The 14,664-nt window shown below is 39.1% G+C and overlaps 1 protein-coding gene across 1 annotated transcript in view; it reads left to right on the top strand.

The window, feature by feature from the left end:
- LOC127637423 (thyrotropin-releasing hormone-degrading ectoenzyme-like) overlaps positions 1-14,383 on the top strand; it is a 162,296-nt gene extending 147,913 nt beyond the window's left edge. The window contains exons 17-20 of the mRNA XM_052118465.1: positions 2,610-2,777; positions 10,714-10,854; positions 11,202-11,283; positions 12,921-14,383. Coding sequence (XP_051974425.1) covers positions 2,610-2,777; positions 10,714-10,854; positions 11,202-11,283; positions 12,921-13,064 — 535 coding nt within the window. The 3' untranslated portion in view covers positions 13,065-14,383. The remainder of the gene's footprint in view (positions 1-2,609; positions 2,778-10,713; positions 10,855-11,201; positions 11,284-12,920) is intronic.
- Positions 14,384-14,664: the final 281 nt, after the last annotated feature.

Genomic DNA, 14,664 nt, shown 5'->3' with positions numbered 1-14,664 from the left:
TTATCATGAACATTTTCATGTTTCAGGTTGAAGCACAATCTGCAGCCAAAGGGCAAAACATGTTTTGTGTTTTTTCAGATGGCAGAAGGCCACTTGGAAAGGAGGAATGAAAAGTGGTCCGGTTTAAATTTAAATGCCTTGAGAATTTTAAAGAACAATTTAAATACAGTTTTCTTAATATACTGTATGTTGTCACTAATGTGATCATGTTTAGAATGTTGTCAAAAGCAGCAAATAAATACATTTAAAATAAAATAAAAAAAACTTTCACTCATCCTTATAAATATGAACATAGAAATACACTTGCACACCATTTTTTTTATTGATTCTTCTAAAGGTGACGTAAAATTGTGACAAAAAACTTTTTCTCAAACAAGTAAAATTTTCAGACCAAGAGAACAGAATTCACAGGAAATAAAACAATATTTAGTGTGAACACATTTTGGTCTGATGGGGTGTAAATCTAATGTATGGGGGAAATAACAGATTTAGCTGTAACATGTTTAATGAACATACTCCATCACATAACACAGAAAGTTACACTGGCAGCAAGTGGCACATTGCCATAAAACAAAACAAGATTGCTCTCATAATCAATGAAGCTATTTACATTGCAAGTGCCTGATGCCACTGCATTTGCAGTCAAGACAGCTTTGTTGAGCATAATGGCAGTGATCTAAATTAGTCATGCTTTGGCGCTCACTTCGAGTGTCAATTAGGTCAGATCAATTGGGTGAATTAGGAGTGGTGGTGGCGTAGTGGGCTAAAGCACATAACAGTTAATCAGAAGGTTTCTGGTTCGATCCCCACATCCATCACCATTGTGTCCTTGAGCAAGGCACTTAACTCCAGGTTGCTCCAGCAGAATTTTCCCTGTAATAAGTGCACTGTAAGTTGCTTTGGTTAAAAGCATCTGCCAAATGCGTAAATGTTAATGTAAATTGGGTATAAAGTTTATGGATCCTCAATAAAATCTATAAAAATTGAAAGAGGAATACAAATCAACAGCAAACTTTCCGCCATATTTACAGTGCATTGTACACAGTATTCAGAGCGCTTAACTTTTTCCACATTTTGTTATGTTATGTTTCTACAACTTGATTGGAGTCCACTTGTGGTAAATTCTGTTGATTGGACATGATTTGGAAAGGCACACACCTGTCTATACAAGGTCCCACAGTTAACAGTGCATGTCAGAGCGCAAACCAAGCCATGAAGTCCAAGGAATTGTCTGTAGACCTCCGAGGCAGGATTGAATCGAGGCACAGATCTGGTGAAGGGTACGGAATCATTTCATGAGCACAGTGGCCTCCATCATCTATAAATGGAATAAGTTTGGAACCACCAGGACTCTTCCAAGAGCTGGCCGCCCGGCCAAACTGAGCAATCGGGGGAGAAGGGCCTTAGTCAGGGAGGTGACCAAGAACCTGATGGTTACTCTGACAGAGCTCCAGCGTTTCTTTGTGGAGAGAGGAGAAACTTCCAGAAGAACAACTCTGCAGCACACCACCAATCAGGCCTGTATGTTAGAGTGGCCAGATGAAAGCCACTCCTCAGTAAAAAGCACATGACAGCCCGCCTGGAGTTTGCCAAAAGGCACCTGAAGGTCTCTCAGACCATGAGAAACAAAATTCTCTTGTCTGATGAAACAAACATTGAACCCTTTGGCCTGAATGGCAAGCGGGCACCGCTCATCACCTGGCCAATACCATCCCTACAGTGAAGCATGGTGGTGGCAGCATCATGCTGTGGGGATGTTTTTCAGCGGCAGGAACTGGGAGACTAGTCAGGATCAAGGGAAAGATGACTGCAGCAAAATACAGAGACATCCTTGATGAAAAGCTGCTCCAGATTGCTCTGGACCTCAGACTGGAGCGAAAGTTCATCTTCCAACAGGACATCGACCCTAAGCACACAGCCAAGGAGTGGCTATAGGACAACTCTGTGAATGTCCTTGAGTGGCCCAGCCAGAGCCCAAACTTGAACCCGATTGAACATCTCTGGAGAGATCTGAAAATTGCTGTGCACCAATGCTCCCCATCCAACCTGATGGAGCTTGAGAGGTCCTACAAAGAAGAATGGGAGAAACTTCCCAAAATAGGTGTGCCAATCTTGTAGCATCATACTCAAAAATACTTGAGGCTGTAATTGGTGCCAAAGGTGCTTCAACAAAGTATTGAGCAAAGGCTGTGAATACTTATGTGATTTTTTTTATTTTGTATTTTTATAAATTTGCAAAGATTTCAATCAAACTGCTTTCACATTGTCATTATGGGGTATTGTTTGTAGAATTTTGAGGAAAATAATGAATTTAATCCTTTTTTGGAATAAGGCTGTAACATAACAAAATGTGGAAAAAGTGAAGCGCTGTGAATACTTTCCGGATGCACTGTATGTTTATACGTGTATATGTGTCTCTACCTCCAAGTATCCCCTTGAATATAAAAGTTAAACTCTGCATTTATGTGAAAGAAAATTATATTCAGTTAATCAATTTTGTTGTAAATGTTAAATATGAGTGTTTCAATGATTGTTAATATTTCTTACCTGCAGATATTATCCAGCTTCTTTCTTCAAATAAATGTGACCATCAATGTTCTGTCCTTCAGGATTCCACCCAACATGCGGGACATTGTGTACTGCACAGGCGTGTCTCTCATGGATGAGGATGTGTGGGAGTTTATCTGGATGAAGTTCCACTCCTCCACTGTTATCTCTGAGAAGAAGGTTCTTCTGGAGGCCTTGACCTGCAGTGACAACATCTTCCTGCTCAACAGGTCAGTTGACACTCTTACAGCTCATTGAAAAGTCACAAATGGCATGAAGCACATGATAAACAATTCCAAATAACATTCTACAGCAAGGTTGACACACTGAGCTCATTTACATGTACACCAGAAAGCTGTTTATTGCTAGAAAGCTGCTTAAGACTGAAAAGCTGCTTTCCCGTTTACGTTCACTCTGTTTGCAGCTTTTTCTTTACTCCTGTATGCATGCGGCTCAGTCAGTAAGCAGCTTTCTCCACAGTAACATGTTTTTTCTGTGACATTTTTGTAATTAACAAACATGGTGTCTGAGGACGACTTTTTTTTTTTTTATTCTGTTGCTTGACTTTTATTTTTTCAGTTATTCCAGAGGTTCTGCGTTTTGGTTTCCTTAATTTTCCATCATGACTTGCAGCAGAATTGCGCTGCAAAAGTGGGCTGTCCCTCTTGCGTTAAACTCCAGGATTTCCCTAATGTGCTTAAGCTTACTCAGGATTGAGGGACAGTAGTTGATATTTTAAATTGATGTGTATAAATTACCATAGTTTATAGTGTGCTTGTGTGATTTATAATTTTTTTTCTCCCTTTTCCCATTTGTACCCCCAGAAATGTTGAACTTTTTCCACTGTGTTGACCATGTTGAAATGATGTAGAGCAACATCCTATGATGTTAGTTATCCAGTCTGTTCCACTCACATAGGCACTTTTCAAACACCCATTACAATGGGGCTTACATCACCACACAAGCTGTGTTTTCCGGAATAGACCTAAGTGTGTTTAACCACTTTCTATTAATCCTTTAAGTGACGTAGGGAAAACAGCATTTGTGTTTACATTGTTTCAGAATGCTGCTTTCTGCCAAAAACCTGGAATAAACTGTGTTCTTAAGTGCATGAAAATCATTGATCAATCAGTCTTGAGTGAATGTTGATGAGCAATGCATGCAGATTGATCTTGGCAGACATTAGAGTGCAGATCCTAGCTTCAAAAAATGATTCCTCATAAATCATACTGGAACATCTTTGACATTCTGGTATCATCCACCAACCTTTGAGTCTCTAATGCACTTGAATTAGAGATTCAAACCCACTTCTCCCATTATCAGCATGGCTTAAGATGCCTTGAGCATAAGTGCTAACCGCTAGGGCACAGCTACAGCATTAATTCAGGAGGCAGGAGGCAGGAACAGGCTGAACAGTAAACAAAGTTTAATGGTAAAACTCAACATAAAATAAACATTAACACAGACACACACAATGTGGCCGTGTGCATCTTTCTCTCTTGAACTGGTCTTCTCCACCATTTGGAGCCCTGGGAAAGATGAGAGGAGGGAAAGGGGAGAGGGAAAGAGTGAGGTGGAGCGACAGAGACAGAGAGAGAGAGAGAAGAACTTGCTCTCCGGCTTCCGGACGCGCTGTCGCCAGTCCTCAACCGCTCGTCTGCCCTCTGGCAGACACCAGCTCACTTCTCAGTCCTCTGGGCCCTGGCGGATGGAACCACACCTCCCCTTCTTTGGCAGCCGACAGCGACCCCTCCGTCCACAGGCAAACGGCCACGGCTGCTCCCTTGGTGGATGGCAACGGTGAGGACTCTGCGACAGCACATCCCTCCTCCATCCCTGGTTTTGGCATCAATGTAACAGTTAAAGGATGGGCATTGTGGAGGCGGGAACCGGTTGACCAGTAAATCAAGTTTAATAGTAATTATCATCTTAAAACAACATAAAACAAAGATTAACACACACACAATGTGGTCAAGTGCATCTCTCTCTCTTGATTAGCCTGATCTAGGGCAGGCCATGTATCCTCACGGCCTGGCCTCCTCCTCATTACAATCCCTCATTCTGTCCTTATACTTTCACTCAAACCAGTAGAGCTCCGCTCACTCCTCTGACAGACCAGTGAAGACAATGTCTGCTGTAGGAGCTTGTCTGTGAAGTCTCCATGGTGTCCCTAAATCCTCTCCAGCTCAATAGTAGGATGAGCATAGTGACGGATTACACCTTGTCCAGCCCAGACGAGGCGATCCCAGAGCCCACACATATTCTGAAGCAGTTCTCTTAGGACACAATTGAGGTTTGATGACTCCATTTATATTTGGTGTGCTGATTTATGGATGCACTGAGAAAGAAACTGGGCCATTTAAAGAGAGCCAATATAACCCACCTCTGCAGTGAACGTTCAGTATACATTATGATTGCTTTGCAACAGATTCTGAGTAGCTGTGTTGAGAGGGATGTGCTTTGCCTTTTACAGAGACACAAGATGTAGAATAAACTTGTGCCAATATTTCATGGCTCTCCATCCAGGCTTCACAATTCTTATGATAAGATCCTATTCATCTTATTACAGTAGTCAGTGAGGGACCTTTTCATGTTTTGTTTTATAGCAATTGTCTTTCTGGAAGGTAAAATCCATGTGTCTTACATGCTCTGTGATCCATGACTGTCATATACAATGCACCTAGATACCTCATCTCATTATTAGAGAAGCTGCACCATGAATACAATATTCATATAATAGAGAAGAGGCGCCTAGAGCCTTTGAAAGAAACCTCCAGCATTCTCCTCCAAAACAAACTCTTACAAACTCTTTCATGGTACCCCTGCTTCTGATGGTGTGGAATGTGATTTTGTCAAACTGGACATGTTCCTGGATCAACATACTTGTTGGTCCTGGAACAATATTTCTATCAACCTTCCTGTCTAATTTTAGGGATAGGGTAAATAGTCAGGATTAGTGCTGGGTTCAATGGGTTGCACACCACTCAATCTATCCTTTCTCTCTGATTTCAGGGGTTATTCATTATTTGGTTTATATATAGGATTAGGACTGTTTCTTTGATAGGAATTTTGTTCCAGGACTAAATAAGGATGTTGATCAAGGAAGATATCTTGGCAAAATTATGTTCAGCTTCTGATGGTTGTGGGTTTTAAATAGTTTCTAGCTGGTCGAAGCTGGTCATTTATGGTCATTAGCTAGTTCAAGTGGTTGATCAGCTAGACTAGCAGCTGATGAGGCCAAGCTCATCCTGGTCAGTGCTGATAGACCATATTGGCTATGCAAGTTCAGATCTAGTTTAGCTGACTAATCATGTTTCAAAACACATTTTGAGCAAATGATGGGGCAACTAAAGCAGCAACAATGTTATAAAGATGTGGCAGACCCATTTCCTATGTAACCCATTCTACATCTCTTAACTCGTGGCATCCACAACAAGCTTTTTAGTGCACCAACAGTCTGAAAAGAAATATTTTCTTACCAGTTGAACATGGTTTCCTCGAAGAAGTCTTGTAAAACCAAGCTACCATCTTGCCCGTGCCTGCGAACGTGCAGATTTTCTATATTGGCTTGAGACCCATACATTGTGCACGCCAAGGCAACATTGCTGACACTGGTCTCTTGCAATATATTGCAGCAAACTCTCATCTTGAGTGCTGCGCAGGAGAGCGGTGTTCGTAAAACACGCATGTGGGGATCCCTAACTAGGAGATGACATGACCGTGTCTGCCGAAGTAATGTAACCCTCACCTCAGATGCAGATTTGTGCTGGTTTCAAAATGTAGATCGAGCAATTAAGTCCTGCCAGATGATGACTCCGTTTCTAAGCCATCTTGATCCTAGATCTGCATTCCATTTGTCCACCGTACCCCCTTAGCTGCCTCAAAAATTGGATCGCTTCTCAGCAAAGATTTTTAAGAAGATTTACAAATCTGTAACGCAGACAGCGGTCTACTAATGTGGTCACTCTGCTCTTGGCCTACAATCTGGAGTTAGAGGAGAGTATGTCTGTATATGAAAATGATTGTACGTGATGTGTACAGTGACAGACCTTATTTTGAGGTCATAGTATTTTCTCGCTCAATCCATGGGAAGACCTTTGAGTTCTACTACATTTACACAGATGCCAGACCTTATATTGAACAACAATTATAAGTAATACTGTAAGCTATATTTCTAATGAAAATGAAATAGAACCTCTTGGACCTGCATATATGCTTATACTGTATATTAGCTGTATATCACAGACATGAATTTGTCATGGTGCGATGATTTGTGAACAAAGTTAACAAACTTGTTAAGTACTCTGTTAACAAAGACAATATTGATATACGCATCATAAGGATTATTAAACAAATCTACTTGAAACATATTATTGATGAAAGTATGAGTATAAAAAATGAAACACTGCAAGATGATGCACTAACAGTTTTTTAGAAGAAGAAAACCCTTGTTAAATAAAACCTTGTCAAATGATCCATTCATAGTATTTTGAGGATTGCACCATCTGAGCTGCAAGAGCTGAACACCAGTAAACTGAAGCGCTTAGTGGCCAATATACTGTATGACATTAATCACCTATATCAACAAAATAACAAAACTGGCAAAACCCCTGAACATCGAAGTGCCATTACCTCATAGTAACTGGTCGGATAAAGAGTCCACTGCATGTATTGTGTTGTAAGTTCATCAAAAGAATAATACTCGATTGCTACCACATTTCCGACATTGCTTATCACTTGTGTAGACCGATATGTTAATTATAATGGGAACTGTTGCGTCGCCTTCAGTGATATAAATTAAATTAGCCTTTACAGAATATCGACATAAACTAAAGTCACTGTCAGGTTCAGCAAAAGCCAGTTTAGATTAGTTGAAACTAATAAGCCATTAGACTAATGATTTTCAGAAAAATACCATTAGGTTACCACGGTAACACAGCACATTATGCAGTCTGTATAGGGCACCAACTCCCTTGGGGGCGCGCCATCATACCCTAGGGGGGTTCCCATCTGCTACCTTTACTCAAGTTATACATTATTCAAGGACCCTGTAGCATACTCGGAACACAGTCGATCGCCTCACGCTTTCTCATCGTGCCTTCGTACCATGCACCAAGTTACCAGGGTAATGCCATGGCACTGAAGATTGATCATGTTCATATTTGATGATACTGTCATGGTATTCCAAGGTACTCTACAAAATACCATGGTTTTACTGACATGTCATAAACCTGCGGTTATCACAGACCATGTCTGAAAATTAATAAATAAACAAGTGTATTACTATGGTGCTTTTTGTGAAAATATAACAGAATAGGATTTTATTTAGATTTTCCCAGTTATCGGCCAATAATATATAATCTTCGATCTCTGCAGGAATCCAGAGATTAAATATTTGATGACGTTAGCGTTCAGATGTCCACTTTTTCTCTAGTGTTGGAGTGAAAAGTGTCTAGAAGACCAATAGCAGGATTTCATTGATTTCAGCTGGCCTCAAATTTCACACAGCATGCACAAGCAAAACCCCTATCATTAGTGTGGTGTGTGTGCGTGATATTTAATCTACCACAGAGAAAACTGCCCTGTGTGTTTAATGATCAAGCATGCTCCATTCAGTCAGTTTGAAGGCTCTGGTATATGGCACTCTGTTTAGTATTGATTTCTGTCTTGTTGGTGCGGCTGAAGTAAATTGTATCCCCCTCCATGTTTTTATTTTTTTATGTCTGATGCAGTGAGCGAGTGTGAATCACTCTGTGCTACTAGTGTGTATTTGTGTGGTCAGCTGATCTCACTTCCACTTTCACTGGTAATTGACGCACCAGTCTAGTGTGCTGCTTGCTAAATACTACACAGTATGCACTGTATACAGCCTACCATTTAAAAATTGTATGTAAAAATATTATGCATTATACAATGATTAACATTTAAAAAATGCTAGTCTGCTATTGTTAGTCTGCATTATTGGATACCGTTCTCTATGAAGTGTGGTCTGGTTGTACACCGCACATTTAGGCAAATGTAGTAGATGAACCGGGTATTCCATTCATACAGAAAATTTGGAATCGGTGTACAGTGTGCATTTACATTTATTAATTTGGCAGATGCTTTTATCCAAAGCGACTTACAAAAGAGGAAAACATAAGTGAACCATCTTAAGGAGACATTTGTACGAAAAGTGGCAATTACAAAATTGAAAACAGATTAGAGTGCAAACAAAAAAAAATTTTTTAAATTTTTTTAAAAAAATTTTTTATAGTGACTGGTTAAGTGCTCATGGAAAATATGTTTTTTTAGCCATTTTTTGAAGACAGAGAGTGAGTCAGCTTCACGTATGGAGTTGGGAAGGTCATTTCATCAATGTGATATGATGAAGCCAAAAGTCCGGGAAAGTGTTTTCGTGCCTCTTTTTGTTGGTACAACGAGGCGACGTTCCTTAGACGACTGAAGGCTTCTAGTGGGCGTGTAGCTCTGCAGAAATTTTAGGTATGCTGGAGCAGACCCAGTGACTGTTCTGTATGCCAGCATCAGAGCCTTGAATTTGATACGTGCATCAACCGGCAGCCAGTGGAGAGAGACAAGGAGTGGTGTAAAATGTGCTCTCTTTGGTTCATTAAAGACCAGATGTGCTGCTGTCATTCTGGGTCATTTGCAGAAGTCTAATTACACATGCAGGGAGGCCTGCAATGAGAGCGTTACAGTAGTCCAGTCTAGTTATGACAAGTGACTGAACAAGCAGTTGTGTGGCATGTTCAGAGAGGAAGGTTCTTATAGAGTGCAAAGTTTGTGGTTGTATGGTATTCCAAATAAAGACCGAGGATGCCAGAGTATGTCATGATTATCAGTACTTTTATGGGTTTTAAATGACAAGATACAGTGTGATAACAATGTCAGATATGTGGACATTTGTATTATGTCACAAAGATACCTGCTAGAATTCTATAACATGAGTCAGATATCAGAACTACAAACTGTGTCAGAATTGCAAACTATATTTCAAAGTGTGAACAAGTTAAAAGAGAAAGAATAAAATGAATCTGTTCTGCAAAGCTTGTTCACAATTGCCCACAAAGGAACCAGAAGGAACCACATATCCAAGGTTTAAAGGTGCAGTCTCCACACAAATGTGAGCTGTCACCATACCAATGATCTCCAGTGTGTACATGAACAGGATGTACAAGTGACTCGATAAACAAAAGCTCTGGAGTTCAGCCTAGAACAACAGTTGAGCAACAATGACCAAAATAACAGTAAAGCGATTACGTCTCATCTAATTGCAAATTGAAAACTTGCTCACTGTGGCTTTGTCTTAATATGTAATGGCTCATTTCGTACCTCTGCCTTTTTTAATCTACTTGACATTTTGCACCAATTTGAAGTGAATGGGTCTGTCTGCGTTTGATTTGGGCTTCTCAGGTAATTACTTTTTGAAGATGCTGACGCACACTATTGAAAACATATTTTGAATAATTGTTTCACTGTGCCCGTCAGTGGCTGAAAATGTGATTTTAAGCACTTTCATCTCAGATTTACTCAAGCTTACAGCCAGTGTACAATTATCTGAGAAATGTATTTAAAATAGCGTAAACAGAAACAGAGACATTAATCTGTAGTGTATCTAGGTCCTAGTTCTTCCTGGCATGGAGGCGTGTTGTATTTTCAGTTTATACCTCAGTGTTTGAATTCTTCATTGCGATTGGTTGCCATTCCAAGGGTCTTGATTTATTTTCTATATACTATCTATGAAGTAGTTCCTGGTTTGTAAACCACATTACAGGTGCTAATAACATTAACACTTTCTTTCTCAATTGTTAGAAATTACGTTCTCTGCTTTGTGATATAGCTGCATTACCAATTAACTTTCAGTAATTCAGTGGTCTAGCATAAATGATTCCTTTATATCCAGTCCAACCCTGAATCTGTGTCTGCAGAACTCACCTTCCTGGCACCTTCCTGGCCGTTCGATATTCATTACATATTATGGCTATTTGAACAATACCTTCAGCTACCAATAAGAGTGTAAAACACTGTAGAGCTCTGGATAAAATGTTTTACCATGTTTAAATCCATGCCACAGATTTCCACACTACATCAGCACTATAAATGTGGAAAAAGGTAGCCAGATTATGTTTGGGCCTGTTTATATCTCCTATTTGTTTTGTTGTCTAGGCTCCTAAATCTTTCCCTGACCTCTGACCTGGTCCCAGATCAAGACGTGATTGATGTGATCATACATGTGGCCCGCAATCCGATCGGAAGACATTTAGCTTGGAGATATTTCAGAAAGAAGTGGGACATATTGAATTCCAGGTAAATCTAGCAGATAGAGCCACATTCATCTAATCTCTAATCCCTAACCATTCCATTACTCCTAAACCTACATGTAACTCAAACTTTTTGTTTGCAGAACAATTTGTAGTTACACAGTAAACACATAGTCTTGTGTGTATTTAATGTTAGTACATAGTAGTTAAAGACACCTAATATAAAGTGTAACCGACATTTATTGTTGAATCAGATTTACTTGTTTGTGTGTGGAGAGGCAGAGAGCATTATGAGAAATATTTATTGGTGTGTGTCTGCTGGGCTCATTAGAATGGTGCGGTGTGATATATAAACACCAGTGTATTTAATAGCTGCATCTCTCTCATTCACAGGTATGGTGAAGCCTTATTTATGAACTCCAAATTAATCAGCGGTGTGACTGAGTTTCTCAACACTGAGGCCGAGTTGAATGAGGTGAGTCTGGGCTTTTACACACCCTGAGACAAGCTGCAGTCCAAATCAATCAAAATAAACTGATAATAAACAATTGATGACTCCTCATGAAACATTAATGCTTCTAAAACAATATGGTCAGACATAAAGGAGCAAAAGTAGACTTTGCAGATGGCAAAATTGTTCTGTTGACTTTTTCATGTTGTTATTTACTCATTTGTAACTGCTTAACCTGACAACAGGAAATGTTACGAATATCCACTGATTTAACTCTTGTGCGTCAATATCAAAAAAGTTACTCAGAGGTTCTTTGAGGACAAAAATGTCCCATGTCAAAAAACTGGCATAATAATATTAAACATTAATATTATTTTCCACTTTCAATATGTAATTTTTTTTAAAGAACATCAGTCCTGATCATAACTACCAAATATTGATTAATTTTCAGGACTGTAACCCTTTAAATGCCAGTTTGTTTATATAATGCCACTATTGTTTTTTTTTTTATGAAAAACAAAAAAACAAAAAAAATATTATTTCCCATATACTAAATGCTAAGGGGAATTATTATAATTTTTTTTATTATCACAGTCTGGGATATGTCAATGTTTAGCAACAACATTGATTTTGATGCATTATTATTTTTGTGCAGTGTCAGATAAAAAAACAAAACACACACACTCACTACCTCAGAAGACAAAACTGTCTGCGTCAAAAGAATGCCTTTAAAAATATTATATATTTATATTATTTTCCAGTATCACTGAAATATTCATTTCATGATTTCAACCCTTTAAATGCCAGTTTGTTTACCAAATGCTACTGTTGTTTTTACACACACACACACACACACACACACACACACACACACACACACACACACACACACACACACACACACACACACACACACATTTCCTAATACACCCACACAATTTTAACTGCATTATTTATTCAGTTGGCCCGCAGTGCTCTATAATACAGAAAATAGGAAAAAAGCATGTATTTGCTCCATAGGCTAAATGTGAGAAAAATGCCACCAGTGGAAAATATGAAACATTTCAATTTAGAAGCCAGAGCTCCGGAATGAAGGTATACTATTATATAATTCATAATTTTATGCATTAATGGCACTGGGATAAAATATTGTTTTAATGAGTGTCAATGGGGACATTTTTTGTCCTTAAGGTCCTGTGTGTAACTATTTTGTGTACACAGTGTATTGTAGAGGTATTTTAGGAATTGAGGTTAAAATATCAAAATTCCCCCAAAAATACACCTTTGGCAAAATTTATGCCGTTGGCATTAACACAGCCAAACGTATGGAAAAAAATTCCAGCAGGGCTTTTTAGACAGTTCTTCCCTTCTAGAAAAACAACAACAAAACTGATAATTCTGTTCACTTTAAATGCAAGCCAGTATCTCATTGTCATTAGCACCGTTGTTATCTGCTAAATTACATGTTGGGCATTTGCATGTAAATGCATCGTATATTCTGCTGCTGTTTAACTGTGATATGAAGGTGAATTGTTATCCACTCTCTACATCAGTTTTGGATGCACTAAATTCAAGGATGTTCAATTATGTTCTGGGGAATATCTCGAATTCAGCAGAACTCTATTAATAATTACTGTGTTGTTGTTTGTTCTTCTCTTCAGCTGAAAGGGTTTATCCTCACCACTGGAGGAGGGGGGACACCTGCGTTCACTCGAGCCGTTGAGATTGTTCAAGCTAATGTAAAATGGCACATGCTGTACGAGCAACAGTTCTACCAATGGCTGCGGAAAGCTCCTGACGGTTAACGCAACGCCAAGCATGGAAAAATATATTAGCATGGAAGCTCTTTCAGACATTTAGAGGCCAATGACTTGAGGAGACTTAAGTGATAATAAAATAGGCCTATACATTTTTTGGATCATGACAATCTGCAAAATCAAGTTTTATTTCCCTGCTATTTATGAAATGAGCAGGCACTGACCAAGACCAAGATGAAGGGAACGATTAAGAAAGAAGCTGCATTAAAGAACTCAACATTGAAAATTGCATGGTGGTGTCCATATGTACTGACAGATGATTTTATTTCCGTTGTCCCCTTGTATTTTGCATGAAACTCATTTCCTTTGTCCAATCGTCTTGTTTGCTGAAATTGGATCTTTTTCTGAGTCCAAGGAGCTCCGATTATCTTTGGAGACCAGACTGCAGTGCAAGGAGATTGCTCTTCGGTGAATATACACAATTTAGTCAAAGCACAAAGATCGTCGAATGTGACAATCAGTGTTTTGATTGGACGAAAGGAAAAAAGAGGACAAAGCAAGTGAAGAGGGGAAATATCCATATAGCCTTTCTCTCTCTAAAGCCATAAAGAGGAGCAGACTGCATTTTATCTCTTGTACAGGTGATGTTTGATATTGTTTGATCTGTTTTAACCCTTTCAGCTGAAGTGTGTAATTTTATTTAGATTTTGAAATGCAGCTTAAAATGTGGAGACACTTTTCGGGCCAATCAAAATATTGCTGTGTTTGATTGAGCATCCCAACCTGCCTGACACAGCAACATTTGCTCAATCAATGGTGTGAGTTTGGTGCGAGACTATCTTTCTGTCTGACCGATGGAAGATGGGGATAGTTTATAGTGAAAGCCATTTGAAAACAGTGATTATTTTGGTAACTCCGATTGGTGACTCAAATTGCACACTTCACCTTTACGATGACACTTACTGATCACAGAGGAGGGAATCTTTAGTAAACATTCGGATTGCTTACTGCAGGTTTTGGAAGGAGTGGTGATAGTTTAACTGACAAGTGTCCCTTATCATTTGCATTCTCACAATGTTACTCTTGGCTCTCCAGTTTTTGGAGGGTGTGTCCTTGAATCTGTGGTGTGTTTGTTTGAGTGGAAAAAATTATCCGAGTCAAGATTTGTATGTATAATTCATTGATTCGCTGAAGGGAGGTCAATGCAATCAATGCAATGCTGATATACGTCATCTTTATTAATCAAGTACACTGTTGGGTTATGTATGACTGGTTGTAATGGAGATGATTACACAGTGTCCTAACCAGACGTGACAATATTTATACACTAAAATGATAAAAAAAAAAAAAGACAATAAAATGAGAAATCAGAGCAGTAAGACTGAACAGTTTGTCTATTGAACGTAACTCATTTTCTCACTGAAGCTACACATGGGCCTATGCTTTATACAGCAAGCCCTGAGGGAATAAATACACAATCTCACACATACACAGGGCAAAGTAAAGTTTTTTGAGTTGCATCCTATTTCAGCCTGTTACCATGTTTTTTGTCAAGGCGCTACTCCTGTTGTTATTTCACCGATCATCACGTGGGAAGCGGACAGAAAGTGAGAGGGAGCCATTCTGTCACCAATCCACCATTCTGAAT

Source organism: Xyrauchen texanus, chromosome 45 (genome assembly GCF_025860055.1).
Source record: "Xyrauchen texanus isolate HMW12.3.18 chromosome 45, RBS_HiC_50CHRs, whole genome shotgun sequence".
Lineage (NCBI taxonomy): Eukaryota > Metazoa > Chordata > Actinopteri > Cypriniformes > Catostomidae > Xyrauchen > Xyrauchen texanus.
This window is presented reverse-complemented; position numbering and strand designations above follow the sequence as displayed.